General features: G+C 47.8%; 2 protein-coding genes across 2 annotated transcripts in view; both read left to right on the forward strand.

Moving 5' to 3' along the window:
- The window catches only part of TMEM139 (transmembrane protein 139), a 1,659-nt gene extending 743 nt beyond the window's left edge, over positions 1-916 (forward strand). Inside the window, exon 2 of the mRNA XM_007466643.1 lies at positions 18-916. Within this exon, the coding sequence (XP_007466705.1) occupies positions 18-411 (394 nt within the window). The 3' untranslated portion in view covers positions 412-916. The remainder of the gene's footprint in view (positions 1-17) is intronic.
- Positions 917-1,899: 983 nt separating this feature from the next.
- On the forward strand, positions 1,900-16,800 carry CASP2 (caspase 2). The gene is made up of 11 exons (XM_007466644.1): positions 1,900-2,056; positions 5,062-5,212; positions 5,513-5,680; positions 5,844-5,925; positions 6,517-6,611; positions 6,889-7,065; positions 12,773-12,901; positions 13,051-13,141; positions 16,106-16,255; positions 16,396-16,505; positions 16,669-16,800. The coding sequence occupies exons 1-11, from the start codon at positions 1,983-1,985 to the stop codon at positions 16,798-16,800; spliced, it is 1,359 nt and encodes a 452-aa protein (XP_007466706.1). The 5' UTR covers positions 1,900-1,982.
- Positions 16,801-23,874: the final 7,074 nt, after the last annotated feature.

A 23,874-nucleotide genomic window follows, 5' to 3' on the forward strand; every position in this document is an offset into this window, starting at 1 on the left:
CCCCCCCCCGCCTTCAGGGACAATGAAGCCTTTGAGGTGCCAACCTACGAAGAGGCCACAGTGTTGGAATCACAGTGCCACCCCCCAGGGGTGGATAAACCACCCTCCTACACCAGTGTTGTAACCCCCCCAGAACTTGAGGTGGGACAGCCTAGCCATCTAGAGGAGCCCAGGAGAGCCAGACTGGACAGGCGAGTGGGCTCAGAGGGGTCTGTGATCTCAGGAAGCCCTGGAAGATCTCCAGTCAGCCTGCGGCTTCGGGGACGACGAGTTGCGTCCACTGTTCCTGATCTGCAGAGCTTGTGGGCGCCCCCCAAATTGGAACCTCTTACTCCACCCCCTGCCTACGATGTCAGCTTTGGTCACCTTGATGATGATGTTTTCTATGGAAACAACTGGACACCCCCCTAAAGGACTTTCCCAGGATATATCATCTTTCTGCACCAGACCCACTCATTCATTCGAACAATGCTTCCCAGTGCCTGTTATGTGTCAGGAACTGCGTCTCCACCTGGATGTCACAAATGATGACTTTAACCCAGAGGGGAGTGAGGCTATGGTGAGCCCTTCCCAGTTTTACAGTGGCACATCCCAGGGATGTAGGCGGCACAATTTGAGCCTTCAGGCAATATTCAGTGACCTACCCCATACCTGGTATTTCCAGAGTTAGACTGAGGGTGAGATGAGGAGATTCCAGAGAATGTAGTGAAGGAAGAAAAGAAACAATATCTGAGTGACAGCTCTGTTACTTCTGTTCCAGGTGCTTTGCCTCTATTAGATCACAAAAATGAGGTATTGTCCTCATTTGAAAAATGAGGATCCTAAGGGTCAGAAAAAATTGATAATTTGCACAGGGGCACAGCGCTAGTAAATAACACACAAATGTCTTGAATTCTGCTCTTCTGATCCCATAGCCCTTGTGTTTTCAATACAAGGCAACAGAAGCCATTTCATGCACACCTCTCAATTTCCGTCTTGGTCAATGGCTGGTGAGGGGTAGAAGACTTCGTGTAGACAGAATGGAGGACCAGCTGTGTCTGCAGACAGGGACTGCTGAGTGGGACCAGGAGTGTGCCCAGCCTCCTAGAGGAGCAGAGCTGATCAAAACTGTGATGGCCCCTGCTCCAATGGGAAAGTCCTGCCCCGGGGGGCGGGGGGGGGGGCTAGACAGCAGTCCCCAGTGCAGGGTCCCATCCTATCTAGAAGCAGTGGAGTAAACTGCCCCAGGGGGAGGGACATCTGATTCTGAGGATGGGTGGATATGATGGTCAGAAAAGAGAAAACCCGAGGTCCTTGGCGAGGGGTGGTGGAGCATCTAAGGATCCCTCTTGCATTATCTATTATGAAGCACTGGAAACACCTGCACTGTCTGCAATAGCTTCAGCCTCACCCCTGCGCCTGACCCCGCTGGGTTTTACCCGAGGACCCCCTGCCCTGCTTCCTCAGATCCAAACAGAACACCAGCTTCTCTAATCATGTGCTGTGCCTGCGATGCAGGTTTGAGCCAACCATCGCTGACCCACGCTCATTCTTTGCGCGGGTATCTGTCTAGCGCCTTCTAGTGCTGTCCTTGTCCTCCTTACCCTGGTCCCAACAGTTAACTTTAATAAAGTGAAAAGTCCGGCCACACCCATCTCCATACCTTTCTTGCAACAGGCGGGTGAGGAGAGGTGGGCGGTTCCGGGGAGGGAGCTGTGATTTCCGCGGGAACCGACGACTAATCGGATGGCCAAGTAGGGCGGGGCGGCTCCTCGCTTCCCCTTCCGCCGAGCGCGCTCGCTCACCCCATTGGACAGCGAGTCCGCCGCGTGGGTTCCGCGCCTGCGCGCGCTCCTGCGACGGCGCGGCCGGCCTCGCGTGGGGGCGGAGCTGGGATAGCAGCGCGCAGGCGCTTTGCGCGCCGGCGGACGGGGGAGGGATGCGGAGGACCAGAGGGCTCGCGGTTTGTTTGGGTTGTGGGCGGTGCGCGCACAGCCCGGGAAATGGCGGCGCCGAGCGCGGGCTCCCGGTCCGCCCTGCAGCAAAAGGGGCTGATGGCCGCTGATAGGGGGCGCAGGTGAGTGGGGAGGGTCCCAGGGGTCCGTAGTGGGACCCAGGGAGGGAGACGTGGGTTTTAGGCGTATGGCCCTGGGGCCCCTCCCCTCGAAGCCCCTGGAAGCCGCGTTGTCCAAGCTTCCAGCCAAGGGTGGGAGGCCGGCTGAACCCCCGAGGGGAGCGCGGGCGGGCGAATCTCTTCTGGGCCTTGTCCCTCTCGAGCAAAAGACTCCCCAGCCTCCATTCTTCCAACCCCGGAGGCTCTGAACCAGGCGAGCTCTTTCCAGTCCTGTCAAATCTCGGTTTCTGTTAAAGGATTCTTTATTCTTTCTTTCCCTCGGTTCCCTTTTGAGGAACTAAACTCTGTACTCATAAAAACCGATGAGACCTGCAGATCTCGGAATTCTGCCTCATGTGCATTTGTTTCGGATTGAATATATCATGATCCGTATTGCGTTGGGTGTAATGACCAGATTTTCACAGCAGTCAACACAGATTTTGGGGTTTGAGTACTCTGAGACAAGGAGGTTCCCGAGGCTCCGAGTGTCTCAGCCTCTGCCCCAGTTAAATCGTATCATGGCAGACATCACCCAGGATAACATTTTAATGCCTCCCGGTCCAGACCCAGGTGATGAATTGAGGACTTTGGAACCAGAACCTGCAGAAGGACACAGAATCAAGACTTAAGAATCGCCTTTGTGTCCTTTCCTCCACCCCCTCCCCCCTTTCCCGATGTGTCCTAAAGTTCTTGGTGATTGTGGTTACTTTTGGAAAGTCCACCTTTGAGACTCTCCCCGTAGTATGGAATCCTGCAAGGAGCAGGTGTGTGTAGAATGGCTACTGCTTCAGATTAAACCTAATAAGTTATTGATTGAAAATTCAAGTCTATAACTTAGAGTTAAGAACGGGGAGTCGATTAGTGAATTGTGTGGATGATACTGAGTAGGGAGAGGCTTTTTGAGGGGGCTTCCTAATGGAATGTCAACATTTAAGGGCAGACCAAAGGTCCTGTGAAGGAAACGGGGACCTAGTAAGCAGAGAGGGAAACTGGAGAGAATGGTGTCATGGAAACCAAGGGAGGAGAAAGTTTTAAGGAGAAAATGCTACTGGTAAATTAAGGGAAAAAAGTCGAGTAAACCCACCCCACCATTGGTGTGTATCCTGAGGAAATACCCAGAATCCAGCTACGATGTTATTTTGCGACTGAACTGTTAACACTTATTTTTATGAGAGTTCATACATGTTGTCATTGTTAACTGCTTTGGTGTGTTCCAAGGTGATTCTTTTTTTTTTTTTAATTAATTAATTTATTTATTTATTTTTGGCTGCATTGGGTCTTTGTTGCTGTGCAGGCTTTCTCTAGTTGCGGCGAGCGGGGTCTACTCATCGTTGCGGTGCACGGGCTTCTCGCCGTGGCTTCTCTGTGCGGAGCATGGGCTCTAGGCGCGCGGGCTTCAGTAGTTGTGGCACATGGGCTCAGTAGTTGTGGCTCGCAGGCTCTAGAGCACAGGTTCAGTAGTTGTGGCGCAGGGGCTTAGTTGCTCCGCGGCATGTGGGACCTTCCCAGACCGGGGCTCGAACCCGTGTCCCCTGCATTGGCAGGAGGATTCTTAACTATTGCGCCACCAGGGAAACCCCCGGGATGCATTTTAAAATAGGTTTTTTAAGTTATAATCTGAAGCTGGTACCATATTCCTTTCTCACTGCCATCAGGTCCTTACTGTTGTCATGTACTTGGAAACTGTGACTAAGCAGGCTGGCACACCCTGGATTTATATAAATTAGGCACATAAATCTTACACACTGGAAATGGGATTCTTTTATTTTCTTTATAACATCTTTATTGGAGTATAATTGCTTTACAATAGTGTGTTAGTTTCTGCTTTATAACAAAGTGAATCAGCTATACGTATACATATATCCCCATATCTCCTCCCTCTTGTGTCTCCCTCTCACCCGGAAATGGGATTCTTTGAGTTCATCAACAGAAGCTGAACTCTTTCCAAACGCATAGCAAAACTAAGGAATCCTTGAAATGAAGACATCCCTCGTAAACTAAATTACCAAAATAATTTCGCCTTTACATGCTTTAACTCTTTGAGTGATTTCAGGTTATGTTGATTGTTTTCATCATTGACATTTATCTACTGTGACTTTCCGTCAGATTTTTACTTAATTCGGTTCTTATAGGATCCTGGTCATTTCTAGTGTTATTTTGTCACAGGAACTTACCGTTTTAAAAACCATAGTTGTGGGGTTTCCCTGGTGGCACAGTGGTTGAGAATCCGCCTGCCAATGCAGGGGACATGGGTTCGAGCCCTGGTCCAGGAAGATCCCACATGCCGCGGAACAGCTAAGCCCGTGTACCACAACTACTGAGCCTGCGCTCTAGAGCCCTCGAGCCACAGCTACTGAGCCTGCGTGCCACAACTACTGAAGCCCACGTACCTAGAGCCCATGCCCCACAATAAGAGAAGCCACCGCAATGAGAAGCCCGCACACTGCAGCAAAGAGTAGCCCCCGCTCACCGCAACTAGAGAAAGCATGCAGCAACGAAGACCCAACACAGCCAAAAATAAATAAGTAAAATAAATAAATTTATATATTAAAAAAAGGATTATTTTAGATTCATATCACTGTCAGCAGCTTAGATAAATAGTGTGAAATGTTTTCTGGAATACTCCTTAATGAAAAATTGGTCGGTCAGACGGAGGAATATTCCTTCTTGTGAGAATGTCTACTCGTGTGTGTATTATTTTTGTCACGATAGATATTTCCCCTCATCAGACCATTCATCTCAGAAGATGGTCTCCGTTGAACATCCTCCATAAAGGATTGTATAGCATTTCCTTATGATCAGTGTGTTACTGCTTAATACTTCTATGATTTTAAGCACGTTCAATAAAATATGTCTCATTTTAGTTATCATAAGTCCTGTTCTTTATATCTCTCCTACCCACGCCTCTTCCACTCCACTTCTCTGTGCCAGATCTTGTACTTGACAGCTTTTCTTTCTTTTATCTGTAGGATACTGGGAGTGTATGGCATGCATCCTGACCATCAGGAAGCTCTAAGAAAGAACCGAGTGGTGCTGGCCAAACAGCTGTTGCTGAGTGAACTGTTAGAACATCTCCTGGAGAAGGACATTATCACCTTGGAAATGAGGGAGCACATTCAGGTATCTGAAGGCAAAAGAGAAAAGCCAAGTAAATATATTAGTGGTAGGAAGAGGAACAGAGCATAGTAAAGTGTGAAAAAGATGTAGTGCTTTACTAAGGAAATGAAAATGCTCTTCTATCCTAGAGCATTTAACAGAAAAGACATATAGTTCAAGAATAATGGGGGAAGGACTTCCCACGTACCTGTTTTTCTGTAAAAGGAGTTCTTGAGATGGATGATGCTGTTACTGGGAAGCTCATCTGGAGAAACAGAATTACAGCTGGCTAAGTAGATGTGATGTTTTATCCTTGTATTGTAGGCCAAGGTGTGCAGTTTCAGCCAGAATGTGGAACTCCTCAACTTGCTGCCCAAGAGGGGCCCCCAGGCTTTTGATGCCTTCTGTGTGGCCCTGAGGGAGACCAAGCAGGGTCACCTGGAGGACCTGTTGCTCACAACCCTGGCTGGTCTTCAGCACATACTCCCACCGGTATGGAGCCCTAGACATGTGGTGTGTTGGGAAGGGTTGGTTTGGTGGGAAGGGCATTTTTGAGACTGTGGTGAAGTGGGGAACAGGACTAGATTTCTGTATTATTTGGGCTGGACCAGCTCCCTAAGGCCTGGTACGGGGCCGGGGTCCTGCTTTCTTACAGTTGAGCTGCGACTACAACTTGAGTCTCCCTTTCCCGGTGTGTGAGTCCTGTCGCCCCCGCAAGCAGCGCCGCCTGTCTCCAGGTGAGAATCGATGGCGTAAAATGGGTCCCGCAGATTGACTTCCGTCTCCTTGACTGGCATCTGACTTTGCCCTAGTGTGAAACCTATTTTCGTTCATATTGGAACGGTTTCCTCAGTGAATTTGTTAGGGACCAGCAGGACAGTTTAGATGGGCTCTGGGTTGGGCCTGTTTTTCTTACATCATAGATGGTTTTTTAATGGTGATCGGCCCTTGGAGCAACTTGTGCAGGTAGGAAGTTCCTGCATACAATTGGCCTGTCTCCTCTGTAAAGCTTAGTTATTTTACGATGAGGAGAGACTACATCATGGGCCTCTACCCTGCTGATTGAGTAACCTAGTGATTAGAACAAGAGTTTTATCATATACCCCATTCAGTCATTGACTCAGTTGAGCACCTACTACTATACGCAGGCTAAGTGCAGAGGATCCAGTGGTGAGCAAAAGCAAACAGGGTCTCTGCCCCCATATAGCTTACAGACAAGGGACGTGAGCAAGACCAATAATTTTATGAAAAGGGTGCCTGAAGTTACAATGAAGTACTAGGATTGCTGTGTAGGTTGTGTGCCAGCTTTTCTGCTCTCTATGCCGCAGATACAGTGGAACACTCCCTAGACCATGGAGATGGGCCTCCCAGCCTTCAGGTGAAGTCTTGCACTCCTGAGTTTTATCAAGCGCACTACCAGCTGGTGAGTCTTGCAAAATGGCAAGAGGAGAAGCGTTGAGAAGTGAGATACCTTTCCTGGGCATCGGAACTTAGTTTGTGTATATAGATTTCTTTCCTGCCTTTATTAGTCAGAAAATAATTGCCGACTGAATTTGTTCTGTGGGTATTTCTGTACTTGGCCTGGTGGGATTAAGGAGAAGTACGTGATGTCTTTGTTTTCTTGAAATGCCTCGTCTAGTGGGGGAGGCGTAGTTTCTGTCCTCAAGAAGCTCATGGTCTAATCGGCCTCCCCTCCCCAGGCCTATAGGTTGCAGTCTCGGCCTCGTGGCCTGGCACTGGTGCTGAGCAATGTGCGCTTCACTGGCGAGAAAGACCTGGAATTCCGCTCTGGAGGGGATGTGGACCACAGCACTCTCGTCACCCTCTTCAAGCTCTTGGGCTACAAAGTTCATGTTCTCCTTGACCAGACTGCACAGGTACCCGAAGCAGGACATGCTGACGTGTGCAGTAGAGAACGGGACAACACTTGGGGGCCAGAAACGTCCATGCTCCTCTGCCTGCTGGGTTGTGCCTTACTGGAGTTATGTTCTCTCCCTACCTTTTACTTGCTGTGTTCTGCATCCCACCTTGCAATCTAGTTTAAAAAAAAAAGGGCTTCCCTGGTGGCGCAGTGGTTGAGAATCCACCTGCCAATGCAGGGGACATCCCACATGCAGTGGAGCAACTGAGCCCGTGCGCCACAGCTACTGAGCCTGTGCTCTAGACCCCACAAGCCACAACTAATGAGCCTGCCTGCCGCAACTACTGAAGCCTGTGTGCCTAGAGCCCATGCTCTGCAACAAGAGAAGCCACTGCAATGAGAAGCCCGGATACCGCAACGAAGAGTAGCCCCCGCTTGCCGCAACTAGAGAAACCCCGCAAGCCACTGCGAAGCCCGGATACCGCAACGAAGAGTAGCCCCCGCTTGCCGCAACTAGAGAAACCCCGCACGCAGCAACGAAGACCCAACACAGCCAAAAAATAAATAATAAAAAGAAAACAAAAGAAAAGAGAGAAAGGATTCAGGCCAGCCAGCTGCCTGGGTGTTGACTTCTCAGGGTGGCTGTGCACTCCCTGAGTAAGAATAGTCCAGGGTTGGGTTCTCACTTTTACATGCTCAGCAGCTTGATTCCCAGTCCCTCAGGAGGTGAGATACTGATATGCACCCAACCAACTAAGAAAAGATATTTATAAGTCAGGGTTACACAGGACAGTGACTTCTTGGTTGACGTTGCTGCCTAGGAGTCCAGTTCTCAAGGTTACGTTGGCACATAAAATTCTTACAAATGAAAGTTTGCTAGAATTGTCCTTGTAAATACTGTTTTATGGTCATTTCATGAATTAACCTATTCTTTTTTTTTCTTTGGGCTATGTTGGGTCTTTGTTGCTGAGCGCGCGCTTTCTCTCGTTGCAGAGAGCAGGAGCTACTCTTCGTTGCGGTGCGCGGGCTTCTCATTGCGGTGGCTTCTCTTGCTGCAGAGCATGGGCTCTAGGTGCGCGGGATTCGGTAGTTGTGGCTCATGGGCTTAGTTGCTCCGCAGCATGTGGGATCTTCCCAGACCAAGGCTCGAACCCATGTCCCCTGCATTGGCAGGCGGATTCTTAACCACTATGCCACCAGGGAAGTCCCTAACATAACCTATTCTTATCAGTTGTGTGGCCACAAGACAGATGTCAGCGTAGATTACTTCTGAGCTAGGTCCCTGCAGGTCATAAGCATTCTTGTTAGGAGTTAGTCCCCTTCAGCCTCAGTTACCGGGCTGTACCACTGACTTTGTTACCTTTAGGTAGCTCTGTTTTGAAATTGAAAATAGTCTATTGGTAAATTAATACTAATTCTTTATTTTGATTCAGAATAATAGTGCTTTCCTAAACTTGCCTTTGGGAATATCCATGGTAAAATTAAGGTTTCTAGAAGATTCTCTTTGGTCTATTGAGGTAGGGTGGTCAGCATTGTCTGTGGTCTTCATTTCTATTTCTCAGCTGTCTTGCTTCTGTGAGAATAATTGTGTATTTGCTAAATTTGGGGTAAGGCCAGATTCATTGGTAGGGACCTGAATGTTGTTCTTTACATGCTGTTACCAGCTTCCCAATAATAGCTCAGGCAAAGAAGTAATCCCACCCTTGCTGCAAAGCCATGGCTGGAACAGCTCCTTTCTACATCAAGTATTCATGTAGGTTATATGCTTTCCTGAGAGATCTGCTGGGCATGAAGGGAATAAAGGTGGGACAACAGCTGTAATTCTTACAGAGGGAATCCTATTAGAAGGTCACTTAACAAAATGAATGCGATTTACATTTCTTTACAGCTTTTGGTCTAGTCATTTTTTTTTACTAGGAATTTATTATGTCATGGTTTTCCAAATTTTATGCAGTTGATAAGGGATTTTATGTGCTTGATAGTTAAAGATACATCACTAAGCACCAGGTCAGCTGTGTACTACTGATTCTTATCTTAGAGACAGTAGCTTTGATGGGCCTGTGGGCCCACTTCACAGATGCCATTCCCTGTTGCAGATTCCAGGACCTGTTGGATTCTGATTCTCTGGTTACGTTGTTCCATAACTTGAATTGCAGTGGAGTTCAGTTTTGAGCACCTTATAACAGGGGGCAACTATGTTAGCTGCCAGAGATTTTTTTCAATGTGGACCTTGAGTTCAAGGGATCTCAGTTAGATGAGGGAGTCTTGACATCAGTTTAGAAAAAAAAAAAAGAGGCACATCCCCTTATTTCCTAAGGACAACAAAAGACTAGAGACAGCGTCTTCTGCAGTAGTTAAGAGGAAGAAACCATCACCTGGGTAGAGGTGGTCAGAAAGATAAGTGGAGGATGTGAGACTTAAGCTGCCCGTGAAGGATGGAAGCTACTGAGGCAAGAGAGGAGGAGTGAAGGGGTCCTACACAGGGAGAACAGCAGACAGATTAGAAACGTGTGTGTTAGGGACCTTGTGGGTGAACCAAATGTCTAGGGCACAGGAGTTCCAACAACGAGATTGGAGAAAAAGGGACCAGAATGCACAGGGCCTTGAACGTCTTCCCAAAGGAATTGGACTTCCTTGTGTTGACATTAGAACATCGTTAGTGTTTTTGAATAGAAAGGTGACGCATTCACAGTGATGATTCAGGAAGATTAATATGACAGTAATGAATGAGGTAGAGACCAGTGGCAGGAAATACAGTTTGGAGTTAATATCATAATGCCAGTATGAGATGGTGGGGGCCTGGACGGGATAGTGGACCAAAAGGAAAAGAATATATGTGAAAAATAGTATAATGGCATGATTGTACTGTCAGTGCTTTGTGATTAAATAACTACCTATGGAAGAAGATGGAGAGCGTAAGGAATTGAGGGCCTCAGAGGAAGTCAGGACCAAAGATGTAAATTTGGGAACTACTTGTGTAGGAAAAAGACTTTAAGTAATGAGAGATTATGATCTTTGAGAAAAAGCAAAAGGGCTAGGACTGAACCTTCGGGATATCACCCTCCACGTATGCTAGTCTTCAGCTCTGGAGATTCAGAAACAGGAGGAGGACATTGCAGAATGAGTTTCTGACAGTGGCCAATCGAACTTTCAGATGCAGTTAAAACCAGGTAGCAACAGTGGGTGTGATAATTTGGTGCACTAGGCATCTGTACAGGATACTATCTTTCTGATAGAACATCTCAAGGGGCTCAATTCTTTTTTTTTTTTTTTTTTTTTTTTTTTTCTTTAACTTCTTGGCCATGCCACAAGGCATACAGGATCTTAGTTGCCCGACCAGGGATTGAACCTGTGCTCCCTGCAGTGGAAGCGTTGAGTCTTAACCACTGGACCTCAGGGGAAGTCCCTCAAGTCTTTTATATAATTATTTGGTGAGCAAAGAGACAGAACCAAGAAAAGTTAGATCCTCTTTTTCTCCCCGTATTATTCCTTTTTGCTTTAGAGATAATTCCATTGAAAAATTGGAGATAGTGTAGTCTCAGAGAATCATTTCGCCTGACAGTGCTGGGGAGCACGCTATTATCCTCACCGCTCATGTAGGTGTTCAGTGCTTCTGTTCATCATCAGAGTCTTTTCTTCTTGCATCTACCTCATGAGTTTTACTAGTTCTAGAATTACAGTTTATCGTATATTAGGAAATGAGATACACTTTAAAGTGGCAGGTTTCCTTTCACCATGTGGTGGTATTGGTTTGTAACTTGCATTTGGTCACAGACGGATTTGAGGGTATAGGGGTAAGCTATGGGTCATCTCTGGAAAATACAGCTGCCAGTAAAATTTTGGGTATCATTTCAGGGAGTTCACAGGTTATTCTTTTCTTCTGTGTCCCCCAGCCAAAAACACATGGAAGTGTTAAGAGCCCTGCTATTTATAGAAGTTCTGTAATTTTATCAGAAATAGATCTAGAGATCCTATTTTAAGCTATGCTACTTTTGGAAAAATTTCCCCAAATGACTAACCCCCATTGATTGAATGGTTTAATCTTATTAAATTCAGTTACAAAGCCCGTGTGTTCTTAACTTTGGGCTTTGTTGTCTTCTGTGTACTGACCTAGTAATCTCACTTAAGTGCAAAATGCTCCTGAGTGCCTAACCTGTATATTTGTTCCCTCCTTGGAGCAAAATGAACTTCACCTATTACATGTTAAATTCTGTTACAGTCAACTCCAGAGGAGCAGTCATACTCATGTAGGCTCTTGAGATGATATATTCTTAAAATGAATGAATTTTGGATATCTTTTATTACCTTAAGATCTCCAGTATTATGGTTGGGTTCTGTTTGCTCAGAAAATACACATGCTCTTTCAGCACAGCCAGTTTCTCCATTTCCAGTGAAATTGCAGACTTTCAAGTCTCTTATTAAGTCTCAATTATGTGCAAACAGAACTATTCCAAACAGATAAGCAGTTCTCAAACGTTAGCACATCAGAATTACCTGGAGGGCTTGTGAAAACACAGTTTGCTGGGGGCCAAGACTTTGCAGTTCTTACAGGTTCCCAGGTGGTGCTGATGCTGCTGTTTTAGGGGCCGCACTTGGAGAACCACCGCAGTGTATTACACAAGTGTGTGTTTTACTGGGGGCTGTGTATGGACTGTTAGATATATGTGTACTATAACTGTTCTGCCTAGATAGCATATTCTTCATTATATTTTGATCAAGTTCATAGTAAAATGAGCCTGTTTTCTCTCTGCTCATCTCAGAGACAATCCAGACATCTTGAGTTGTAGAGGGAGACATAGGTTTAAAAGTTGGTATCATATTATTATACTGTTAGGTATAATGCTTCAGTTAGAGTGTTACTCATATATGGCAGTCTAGTGTAAGATCAAAAAGATTCTTAAGTTAGACTACACGGTTTCTTTGAAAAAATAGTATCGTTACCCTTCATTAGACAAGCACATTGTAATGGCAGATCTTTGCAGTATGCGCCAGACATAGTGATAAGTCCTTTCTGTGCCATATCGCATTTAATCTTTACAAACTTGGAGGAAATTTATGCTTAATTGTCTTACAAAACGGGTACTAGAGCCTTGAGGGGCTAAATAACTTGTTCTGATTTATGAAACTAGGGATCCAGCTGAGGTCTGTCTGATCCCTTGGCCCATATATGTAGTCATGACCCTTACAGAATCCTCCATAGAGTGTGTTCTTCCATGGACAAAGCGTTTTATGCAGACATCATCACTGTCTCCAGGAACTTAAATTCTCAGACAGACAACAGCAAAGGAGTACTGCTGTTCTCTACTCTCAGGATCCTGTGAGCCCTGTGTCACACAGCAGTTCTTGTAGCTGTTCCAGTTTACCCGGCGGCCCGCCTTGTGCCATTTATATACAAGGGCATGTGCTCTGAAGAAGGTTCAGGTTGCTGATTGGAGAACGGATCGAGTTATAGCTGTAGCTCGTGCATGATTAGCTTCGCTGATAACTTGTTTTAATCCAGGAGTTCTTAACATACCTCAGTGAGTCTGTGAATTGTAAAATTATATTCAGAATTTTGTCTGAAGTCATGTAGTTTTCTGGTGCATCTCTGACTTCACTTACCATTGACCACAGGAATGTAGGGAACACACTGTACCTTCTAATAGCTTAGGGTTTCAGACACTGAAGAAAAGCTTACATTGGTGCTGACTAGTGAACAACGCTGAAAGGTGTCTTTCTTCTAGGAAATGCAAGAGAAGCTCCGGGATTTTGCCCAGCTACCCGCTCACCGTGTCACGGACTCCTGCATAGTGGCGCTCCTCTCTCACGGCGTGGAGGGCGGTGTCTATGGCGTGGACGGCACGCTGCTTCAGGTGCGTGCCGTCCCGTGGCCGCAGCTCTGCAAGCTGGGCCGCTTCACCTCCCGCCTGCCCCTCTCTCCAGTGATGGCTGCTGTTGTGTGTAGGACTCAGGAGGTCCCACTGACCACCAACCTCCCTTCTCCCTTATTTGTTTCTGGCAGCTACAAGAGGTTTTCCGGCTCTTTGACAATGCCAACTGCCCGAGCCTACAGAACAAACCGAAAATGTTCTTCATCCAGGCCTGCCGTGGAGGTGAGTGCCCTGGCAGACCAGCACCTGGGTGTGGCTCCTGGGCAGCCTCCCACCAGCTCTCACTTTCCTGTTTGCTCCTCTCAGGTGCTATCGGATCCCTTGGGCACCTCCTTCTGTTCACTGCTGCCACCGCCTCTCTTGCTCTGTAAGTGTCTCCCAATGCATGGGGTGTGCTGGGACTTGGGCAGCCCCTGGCTCTCAGGTTGGTCAGCTCTCTGTGCACCTGCCACATCCTGTCCTCCAGACGCTCTCTACCAGTGTCTTCGCCTTCTTTCCTCAGGACGCTTCCTTCTCTCTGTGCTTATTAACCCCGATGCGCTTTTTTGGTTACTCATTCCAGTTGAGGATTTTCCGGCTGTCTCTGCTTCCTAGCCCTCTCGCTTTATCCTCTTCCTCTTTTTCCTCCACCCCCCTCCCCCTTTCCACTTTCTCCTTTTACTTCTCGTCTCACCTACACTCCGTTCTTGTCTCCTCCCTTCTCTGTGTCACTCACGTGTCACGCAGGAAAGCAGCGCAGAAGCGCCGTGTCAGCCTCTGGCTCGTGCTCTTCTGTGAGCTGCTGCCGGCCCTCTTCTTTCTTGCACGCAGTCTCTTTTACCCCTTGAAGAGCCAGGACTCCCCGACTAGGCTCAGAAGACATGGAGGCCTGCCTCTCATCTTGGAGGAAAACAATAATAATTAAAAGCTCTAAATGTGGAGTCAAATTCTGCCTCTACCACTGACTAGTTATGTCACGTTAGAGAAGTTACTTGATGCCCCTGCACCTTAGTTTCCTCAGAATAAAATGTAGATAATCATCAGACCTACTTCATAAGGTCAGGCTGTTGTGATGATTACGTGAAATGGTTCGTATGAAGGACTTACTTAGCACAGTACCTGGCTCATAGGAAATCCGCAGAAAGTGCCAGCTCTGACTGTTAGGACATGATCTGTGCCCCTAAGGGGCTTGTAGTTTGATTTAAAGGTCACTTTGTCCAAGCATTCAAATAATACATTTTTTATATGGGTGTGGAGTAACAGATCCTTTCAGGGAAAAGGGGGGGATGCAATATGACAAGCATACCAAGATTAAAAAGATATCCCCTTCCCGCCCCCCAAAAAAGGTGTGCTGACCCAGAAGTATGCCCAAATCTAATTTAAAAACTGAGCATCTGCATCAGTCATATGTAATGAGATGTGGCTGACCACGTGATCATATACCTTTAGCTACAGCTGAGATTTTGGACTTTGGACTTTGACAGATAATAGTACAGAGCTACTGGGAGCTTAAGTAAGAAATAATACGATAAATTTTTTTTCAGGACGATTACCATGGCAGGGAAAAGTGCTAAGAAAAGAGTATGTGCGGGCAGGAACTTACTTTTTTATGCACCTGCTGTATCCCCGGGCTCAGAGCACTACCTGATATGCAGTAGCACTTCATAAATACTGAATGAATGGATGGAAATTAATCTGCCTAAAAAGCGTAGCAATAATATAAAAAACATATATGGGAATACTGTGAAAAGAAACATTTATTGATTAATAGATCTGAGACACAAAGACAAGGGAGGAGTCTCCTTTCTCTTGAGGGACACATTCAGCTTGGCCTATTTCCTTTAGGAGGTGTCACTAGCAAAGTAAAAGGAAATAAACATGTTCATGATCATTTTCTCTTCCTTTGTTCAGAGATTATATACAAATACTAGACCTGGATAGGGAAGAATTGCTCTCTTCTGGGCTAACGTGAATCTTCTCTCTACAATTAAATCCTTCAAGGCATGACCCGTAGCCAGCTCTTCCTTTGAAAGCCTGAGCTCAACTGTCTTCCGCTGTATTTAGTTAACGTAATTGATGCCTCTTAGAAGGACCGCCCCACCCCAGATGACTGGCTCCTAAACTGGAGCGTAAGCTCCAGAAGGGCAGGGACTTTTTCTTCACTATATCCCTAGGGCTTCAAACAAAAACAGTGCCTGGCATATGGCAGTTGCTCAATAAATTTTTATTGGATCAGTGAATCTTGGTCATTTTCTGCACAGACCTTCAAGCCTCACACCCGTTTCAGGCTGTCTTGGGGGTCCTATGGAGAGGGAGGTATAAGAAAGCATACTTACTCCTTCACCTTCGGCGTGACAGCCGTGTGTCCTGTGTCTCTCCTACCGCCCCCACGACAACAGCATCAGAAGGAGAGCATGTCTTGGGGTAGATAAGGCCTAGGTCAGGAGGTTGGACATGTGCTCAGGGTATGTTGAGAATCTACTGCTAATATTGGATAATAGTGTTCTTTTTATATTGTGTAGGAGAAAATAGTCAAATTATCCCAATTTTAAGTTTCTTTAAATTTCTCTTAAATTTTGCACGCCAGCTACAATTTGGCTTATGAAATTAATAAACAATAAGTGATTTTAAAATACCCAAAACACTCTGAAAACAGCTGATCATGCTTAGTTTTATAATTTGTTTATTGATAGATAGATTTGAGGTTGTAGTTTTCATGTAGCATAAATGTAGTAATCATATTTTTGGTTTCTTGTTTTTCTTTTTTATATAATAAAACTATATCAATATTTTATTGTGTATTGCAATAAGGAGCACTTTGACTTCCAGGAATATTGACAATTGAACAAGTGAATCATGGACACAGATGGCTTTTCATTCTGTTTACAAGGAGTTTTTGATTCAGCACTTCCCCTGTCTTACACAGAGTGGACAGAGCTCAGACTGTGTATATGTGCATGTGCTTGGGCACGGTGTCCGGCCTGTCATGGGCACCCTCTGTGTGATCGGTGTACTCTGGCAGAGGAATGGGAGTAATGGTGTTCGTTCGTTTGTTTGTTTGTTTGTTTTTTAATTCATCAGCCACAGGTTGGAGGCAACAGCTGGAAATGGTTCTTCCCAGTCAAGGTTGCAGGGAACTCGGGCTTGCCTGTGACAGGCCCAAGAGAGGAAATAACATCTCTGTCCACTCTGTCTGCCTTTGTACAGATGAAACGGATCGTGGGGTCGACCAGCAAGACGGGAAGAACCATGAGAGATCCCCCGAGTGCGAGGAGAGCGATGCCAGTAAAGAGGAGGGGCTGAAGATGCGACTGCCCACTCGCTCCGACATGATTTGTGGCTACGCCTGCCTCAGAGGTATCGTGAGTTCCAAAGGAGAGATCCAAAAGGTGGCGTCTCTCTCTGACTGCAGAGGGAGCGGGTGTTGGCGAGGTCCGTCCAGCTGTGTGAGGGTGCCCGGGACCTTCCCTGTGTGCTCACTGCTGTCCTGGTTGCAGGGACCGCTGCCATGCGCAACACCAAGCGGGGCTCCTGGTACGTGGAGGCCCTCACTCAGGTGTTCTGTGAGAGGGCCTGTGACAAGCATGTGGCCGACATGCTCGTGGAGGTAAGTCGGCTCAGTGGCGCCAGGAACCTTCTACGTCCCCGCGCTGTTCTACCTTCCTCCGCCCTTGCCCTGTTTTTCACAGTCTCCCTACCCTTCCTCTTCTGCTGGGATCATGGAAACACCCGATTCTCAAACCGTGGGCCCTGGGTTTCTGCCTTTGCAGGTGAACGCGCTCATCAAGGAGCGTGAAGGCTACGCCCCAGGCACGGAGTTCCACCGATGCAAGGAGATGTCCGAGTACTGTAGCACTCTGTGCCGCCACCTCTATCTCTTCCCGGGACACCCTCCCACGTGATGCCACCTCCCATCACCTGTGCCACATGGAGGCCGCTGGACCACGGGAGGCGTGATAGAGCCTCCTGTCTCCAGGACGCACGGTTTCTGTCCCTCCCCCTCAGGGACTGGGAATATCCCAGGCTCATTTCACACGCCCATCGTCTCCACCTTTGACCTCAGACTACAGGCCGGCTACTCCCATGGGAGGCTCTCTCCCTGTGGAACCAGCTCCGGCTGGACTTGTTGCCTGGAGCGTTTGGCCTCAGTTGAGGGACCTGGCAAGTGATGTTACGAACAGAACATAGTGTCTCGGTGGGGAGAGGCCATGTGGGTTTCCTCGATATTTGTGTTCAGTTTCTGCCCCCAGGGCTCTTGTAGGAAGCTTTGGTGATTGCTTTTATTACTTTAGTTGAGATGTCTCAGAGGTCATCTCCCATCTTTTCTGTCACATCCCAGCCCCATTTGTCTCAGAGTGAGAGTTTGGAAGGTGTCCTGGTTTAACATAGACCGTTTTCATTTGGTTTCAAAAGGCCAAGCAGGACAGGAGTCACTCTCTGCTGCTGTGGGTGGGCCCGTACCTGTGCGTTCATTGCCTTCGGTTCCAGAAGGTCACCCCCCGGAAGGACTGTCTTCTCAACTCCACTTTTGGCTCCTTGGGGCTCAGGGAATCCAGCATTCAGCAGAGGTTAGGGTTTGGATGTCTTGTATCTGTTGCCTGTTGATCTTTGCCCATGGAAGTTTCAAAGATCTTTTAATTGGTTGTCCTTTCTCTGAGCTTTGTACCTGAAATGAGCCTTGCGGGGAGTGTCAGCAGAGGCAGATAAGAGTGGTATGCTTGCTCATACTCTGTAATCTGTCACCTTATCCTCGTTTTTCTTCCTATGAAGTGTCCCCTCTATAAAAGCTTCCTAGTTATCTCCCTGCTTCCTGTTTCTTTACCTTCGTCTCATCCTGTTTACTGCTGCCACCAACTCTGTCTAAAATACTGCTTAATTGGATCATTTGGCTGCTCAAGGATGTGTAGTACCTTGTTCCCTCTTTCTGCTTCAGTATTAAATCCCCTCTTGATTTTATGTGGCCTATTTCCCCTTCCCGTTACGACTTTCCATTTCAGGGAGACCACTGCTATATATGTTATTTGTTCACCCTAGAAGCCATCTTTATCTGTGCTTTTATGAAACTTCCCTATTCTTTTTTTTTTTTTTTTTTTTTTTTTTTTTTTTTTGCGGTACGCGGGCCTCTCACTGTTGTGGCCTCTCCCGTTGCGGAGCACAGGCTCCGGACCCGCAGGCTCAGCGGCCACGACTCACGGGCCCAGCCGCTCCGCGGCATGTGGGATCCTCCCGGACTGGGGCACGAACCCGTGTCCCCTGCATAGGCAGGCGGACTCTCAACCACTGCGCCACCACGGAAGCCCATTGGTTTGGGCTTTTAAATATAAATCTGATGCTGTTACTCCCCTGCTTGGAACCCTCTGGTTTCCTATCACACCTCAAATAGAATCCAGACTCTTTACCTTGGCCTGCAGGGCCTCATTAAGTGCTGATTTCCCCGTAAGCAACAGCCCACTGCCGTCCTCAGTTTCTCAGACATTCTGAGGCCTTTCCTGCCCGAGGCCATCAGACATTCTTCTGGTTCCGCTGAGCCCCACGCCTCACCACTCTTGGCTCTGGTGGCTTCTTTCTTTATCCTTCAAGTCTGAGCTTAAATGCCACCTTGTTGTGGAGGCCTTCCCAGGCCATTCTGTCTCTAAGAGTCATGTTTCTTTATTACTGTGTCCTGTTTAATCCCCCTCATTGCACTTATCACAATGCATAATCATCAATTAGGTGCTTCACTTGATCCTTCCCATCTCCACTTTAAGCTCCATGAGAGCAGAAACCTTGTCTCTTCTGTTCACTAATATGTACCCAGTGCCTGGCATGTCTTGGATCTTCAATAAATGTTTGCGGAAGGAAGGAAGCGACCCTAGCTAGACTCCTACTTTTTGACAAAATTTCCCTTTTTGAAAAATACCCAGTTTAGTATTTGTACTCTGTATTTTCCCACATGTTTTGTTTTATCCACTCGTATTATTAGTTCCTGAAGACAGAAGTCACGCGTAGGACGTTTTCCACACCTCGTGCGGTTCCGGGCACACTGCTCAGCCTCTCGTGGTTCAGGTGCTCAGTGAATACTTGTTCTGCAGGGTTCGGAGACTTGTTGCCAAGTCCTGCCCTTGGCTCACTATCGTATGGAAGTATCTGGGTGACAGAACCTTTCCTCTTCCCACTGCCAGGATTTTGTATTGCCATCTGGTGCCAAATAAACGCTCATATTTATTACCGATGTGTGCCTGACGTCTCTGTAGCTGTAGATAATCTGTGTTCTAAAGCCCATTTATTTCCATTGCCTTAGCTTCTTAACAGTGTTCCTCACCACCTCACAAGGCATACCCAGAGCCGAACACCTCTTGTTTTGCTGCCACATCTTTTTTATTTTTATTTTTTTTGCGGTACGCGGGCCTCTCACTGCTGTGGCCTCTCCCGTTGCGGAGCACAGGCTCCGGACGCGCAGGCTCAGCGGCCACGGCTCACGGGCCCAGCCACTCCGCGGCATGTGGGATCTTCCCGGACCGGGGCACGAACCCACGTCCCCTGCATCGGCAGGCGGACTCTCAACCACTGCGCCACCAGGGAAGCCCTGCCAGATCTTTCTTATACAACCAGATCCACACCTCGGATGAGCCCATCTCCATTGTCATGGCCACAGGCGACCCCAAAATATGGCTACCAGCACTGGGATTCCTCATGGTCAGAAGAGATGGAAGAGTCACTGGCAAGCAGTGTTAGTTCTGGATTGCTTAGATTATGGGATGGAGGCTGGAGAAACAGGTTGAGCTAGAATAGGATGAGGATCCTTGAATTTCCCATCTCACGTGATCCAGTTTGGATTTAAGGTTTTCCGGGGTGGGCATAGGTCGTAAGAGAATTCTCGGGCAGCATGGAAGAGGTCTAAGCAGTGGGCTGTGTAACCTGGGAGTTCTCGGTGTGTGATGTGTCTACGCCCAGAGAGGTGGGTATACGCATGCAGGTGGGCTACGGGGCTAATACGTTCTGTTGGAGCATTGTGGTAGGAAGCTGCTGTGGACCTTGGGGGAAGGAAGCTTGTCCAGGAATCCAGAGGAGGAAGAGTTAACAGGGATGAAGTTGAGCTGAAACATCACTGGGTGGAGGAGGGGCACTGACCTGCATTGCGGGCTGGACCCGGGGACCTTCTCCGGGGGTGGGGGGTGGAGACACAGCCTCAGGGAGGGGCACTGGAATAGTGGGAGGAAAGAGTTTGGGAGGCCGGTGTGTTGGGGATTAAAGAGCAGCATATGCTGAGCTGGATTCCATGTCCTTCCCGCCCCACCCTTGAATAAGGGTATCAGGTTGAATTTCAGAGCTCTGTCCCCTCTGCCAGGGGATTTTCTAAAATTATACCCCATCCCTGAGCTGGGGGTGGCCGTTTGCTGCCCTCCCCCATCCTGTTTCCTGTAATAGGGAAGAGGAAAACAGGAAGAAATGGAGCAGATGGGATATGAGCAGAGGGGGAAAGTGGTCTGAGGCGAAGAGGTTCATAACAGCTACAGTTGCCCGAGCGCTCGGTGCATCTCCCAGGCGCTGTGCAGCTTTACACCATCCTCCCGCAGGCCAGGAGGGCGTCATCTCCCTGGAAGTGGAAAATGAGGCTCAGAGACTTCAATTATCCAAAAAAAAAAAAAAAAAAAAAAAGATGTAGCTTTAAGGACATGGACTCTAGAATTAAATAGATGGCAAATGGTGGCTTGGCCTTTTAAGGTATCAGAGACCGTGGCTAAGGTACCTAATCTCACCCTTATCTAAACACAGGGAAATCATTGCTACCTTAAAAGGATGAAGGATGCTGATCCTATGAGGATGCATGGTGGATCCCACAGGGTTAACACATTACACATCTGTTAACCCCGTAGCCCACCTGCATGTGTACACCTACCTCTCCGGGCATCTGAGATGGCTGTTAACCGTCTCACAGAATGAGCTTCAGTTTAATGACACAAGTTAACATTCAGAGCTCACTTTGGGGCAGGCACTATGACTTTCGCATGAGTTCTTTTTTCTCTGTAACCCTGTTAAGTTACTGCCTTTCTGAGGAAACGGAGGCCAGGATGGGAAACAATCTGGCAACTTGAGTTCATGCTCTCAGCTAACAATATTGCTTCTGTGACTTTTTTCTTAGCATGAGATTTTCTCCCTCCTCACTTTTTGGGGCCAGAGATTTTTCCCACTGAGCTGGGAGAAGGAGCCTGAGACCAAAGACTTTATTCCATCTTAGCCCTTTTTGGGCAGAGAATAGGGAAAAAGTGTACTGTATCGTGTTCAAAAATACAGAAGGGGAGCTTCCCTGGTGGCGCAGTGGTTGAGAGTCCGCCTGCCGACGCAGGGGACACGGGTTCGTGCCCCGGTCCGGGAAGATCCCACATGCCGCGGAGCGGCTGGGCCCGTGAGCCATGGCCGCTGAGCCTGCGCATCCGGAGCCTGTGCTCTGCAACGGGAGAGGCCACAACAGTGAGAGGCCCGCGTACCGCAAAAAATAAAAAAATTAAAAAATACAGAAGGGGAGAAAGAAAGAGCCCTGTCCAGCGCTCTCGAGAAGGCCTCATATGCAGGGTATGGGAAGGGACCAGGGATTTTTGAAGGATCTGGAAGGCAAGGTCCAATAAGCAGTAGAGGAGAAATGACTGCCAGTGAGGACAACTGCAAAGGGAAAGTGTGTTCAGAGGAAGTTGCAGTTGCCTAGGTGAAGTTTCAGAAAGTAGGTGGTCATGGGTTCCATGCTAGGCTGGGTGTGCAGAGGGGAAGTCATGACTGAAAGCACCTTAAAGAGAATGTAATGGTGTATCGTCCAATGGTTGGAGAGGCCAGACTTGAAGAGGTGGGAGTCTGAAAACAAGGGTTTAACCCAGGGAGAAAGTTCCTGCTTAAATTGATGTGGGGATGCCAAGGGGCTGGCTTGTTCACGACCACCTATACCCTAACACACGTCCCCTTGCACCTGTGACCCAGATGGTCATTTCAACAACCTTTCTTCAAATAGAAATTCTATAAGCCTATAGGTTTTAACCTTCTAGTCTCATGGACCTCAAGAAAGTCTACTTAAAACCCCAGAAGAATACATATACGGTATACATATCTCATAGATAAATGCATGCTTATGAATTTGTTTCCAAATTTAGGAGCTTTTCAAAGAACTCCCCAGAAACCCATCTTTGGCCTTCCAAATAAGAGCCTAAGCACTGTTACCCATGGGGTGTTGGGATGGAGGGGGGCACCGTTTACATTTTATTTTCTTCTCTTGCAGGCTGATAACCTATGAGATTTTAACTAGCTCTAATCTCAGACTCAAGATCATTACTCTCAAATCCTTGCCCTCCAGCACTAGCAGCTATAGATTTCCTTGACCCTCGTGATTTCAGAATCTGGTTTTTAGAATTGCTGCTGGTTCTTCTAGGTGGCTTGGTGCAGTACGAGGGTTTTCTCAGTGCCAACAACCTCTGCCTTCAAATTTTGGAATCCATAACCAGGACCTGATTTTCTCAGGAACAGTGAAGAAATAGCAATTGCCCTAGTTAACGTGTTTCTTGGGATTATTAAGCCCCTACAGAAACTGGCTACCTTCAGGGGAGCCATACTCCACAAAGGCGTGAAAACCTTTTCTGTTTCTGAAGCCCCCTGCAAAGAATATAATTGCAGTTCGGCATTCTATTTTCTTTATTCAGAAAGTATTTCATCTCACACCATCCCCTTAGATCTCTTTTCTTATATTCTGCCTGCAGAGGAGTGAGATATTACAGAACCTCCAGGCCCTCAAATCACACATTTTTAATCTTCGTGGGTAGATGATAGGCCTTCAGATTTATGTTAGAAAAGGTGCTTTTAATGGTATTCATTTCCCCACCTGCTTTGGACAGTCCCATTTAGCCTAGAACAAAATGTAATTGTAGACCAGATGTTTGGTGTCCCTGCCCTGCAGTCCCTGAACTTTGGCTGTCCTGGGACAGACCTCACTTGTTGATGGATCCTAAACCACACATTGGCTCACGTTTATCAATTTTATTCTATAGTAAAGAGCTCAGAAGGGAAGGACTGTACTAGGAAAACTGGTTTAAAAAAAAAGTGTGATGCCAGATAGAGTAGTTTGGCCTTGGCCAAAAATTATTTATTGACCTGAAAAGGGAAGAATATCAGAGTACTTCCCTGTCATCTTTTATGTTTGTCGGGCTCATCACGAGAAACGCCCTTTCCCTTCCCTCCTCGGCCTCCCTCGTTCCCCTGGCCCACTTCCCCTTCTCCCCCATTATCTAACCTGCCCTGATAGACCTCCGAGGGATGCTCCACGGTCTAAACGGAGGCTCAGTCCCTCCCTGTACATCCAGGCTGCTGGTGTGGCTGACGTGTACCAGTCTGGGACGTGGGAGAAATGCCAGAACGCAAGGCTATTACCCCTGTGTCCCACACCCAAGGGGTGATGAAGGTGTGGTAAAGAGGATGACCCCAAAGCATCACCAGCAGCCTCTGGCAGACAGAAAAGGCAGAGCTGGAGGAGAAAGCTGAACACTGGCTGGGTTGGGGGAGAGCTGGTTCGACAGATGAGAACTAAACCTCAGGGAGACACAGAGCTGGGAACAAGCCCGCAGGGAAAGACGGCAGAGAGGCGCCGGTTACTCTGCCAGGTGAGCTGCCCCCCAGTGCTTCGGGACCCTAGGATCACTCCATCCAGCTCCTCAACCCTCATGTCCCCACAGACTGAAGAAAAGAGGTGGGTTTCTTAGAGGATGCAGACCCGGGGCAGCACACAGGTCTGAGAGCATGCGAAGCCGTTTTCCATCCTGGTCTGGACAATATTTATAGCTGGACCAGTGGCTTGGGGCTGGGAGCCTCCTAGTGACTAAGGAGGGGGACAGTGCTGGCCCTGCTGAGGGAATTCCCTGTGGGGCTGTCCCACAGGTTCTCATCCCAACCCCTCCCCCGCACGGCTCTCACACCTGCTTCGACCCCAAGCAGATCAGATGTGGCTGGGGAGGGGGGGGGGG

Source organism: Lipotes vexillifer, unplaced genomic scaffold (assembly GCF_000442215.2).
Source record: "Lipotes vexillifer unplaced genomic scaffold, Lipotes_vexillifer_v1.1 scaffold71, whole genome shotgun sequence".
Classification (NCBI taxonomy): domain Eukaryota; kingdom Metazoa; phylum Chordata; class Mammalia; order Artiodactyla; family Lipotidae; genus Lipotes; species Lipotes vexillifer.

What these genes read in the sequence shown, in the direction of transcription:
- CASP2 (XM_007466644.1), top strand. Translation starts at nt 1,983, where the DNA reads ATGGCGGCGCCGAGCGCGGGCTCCCGGTCCGCCCTGCAGCAAAAGGGG. An exon ending in TGGACGGCACGCTGCTTCAG is followed by an intron (nt 12,902 to 13,050) that starts GTGCGTGCCGTC and finishes TGTTTCTGGCAG; the next exon opens with CTACAAGAGGTTTTCCGGCT. An exon ending in CATCCAGGCCTGCCGTGGAG is followed by an intron (nt 13,142 to 16,105) that starts GTGAGTGCCCTG and finishes GCCTTTGTACAG; the next exon opens with ATGAAACGGATCGTGGGGTC.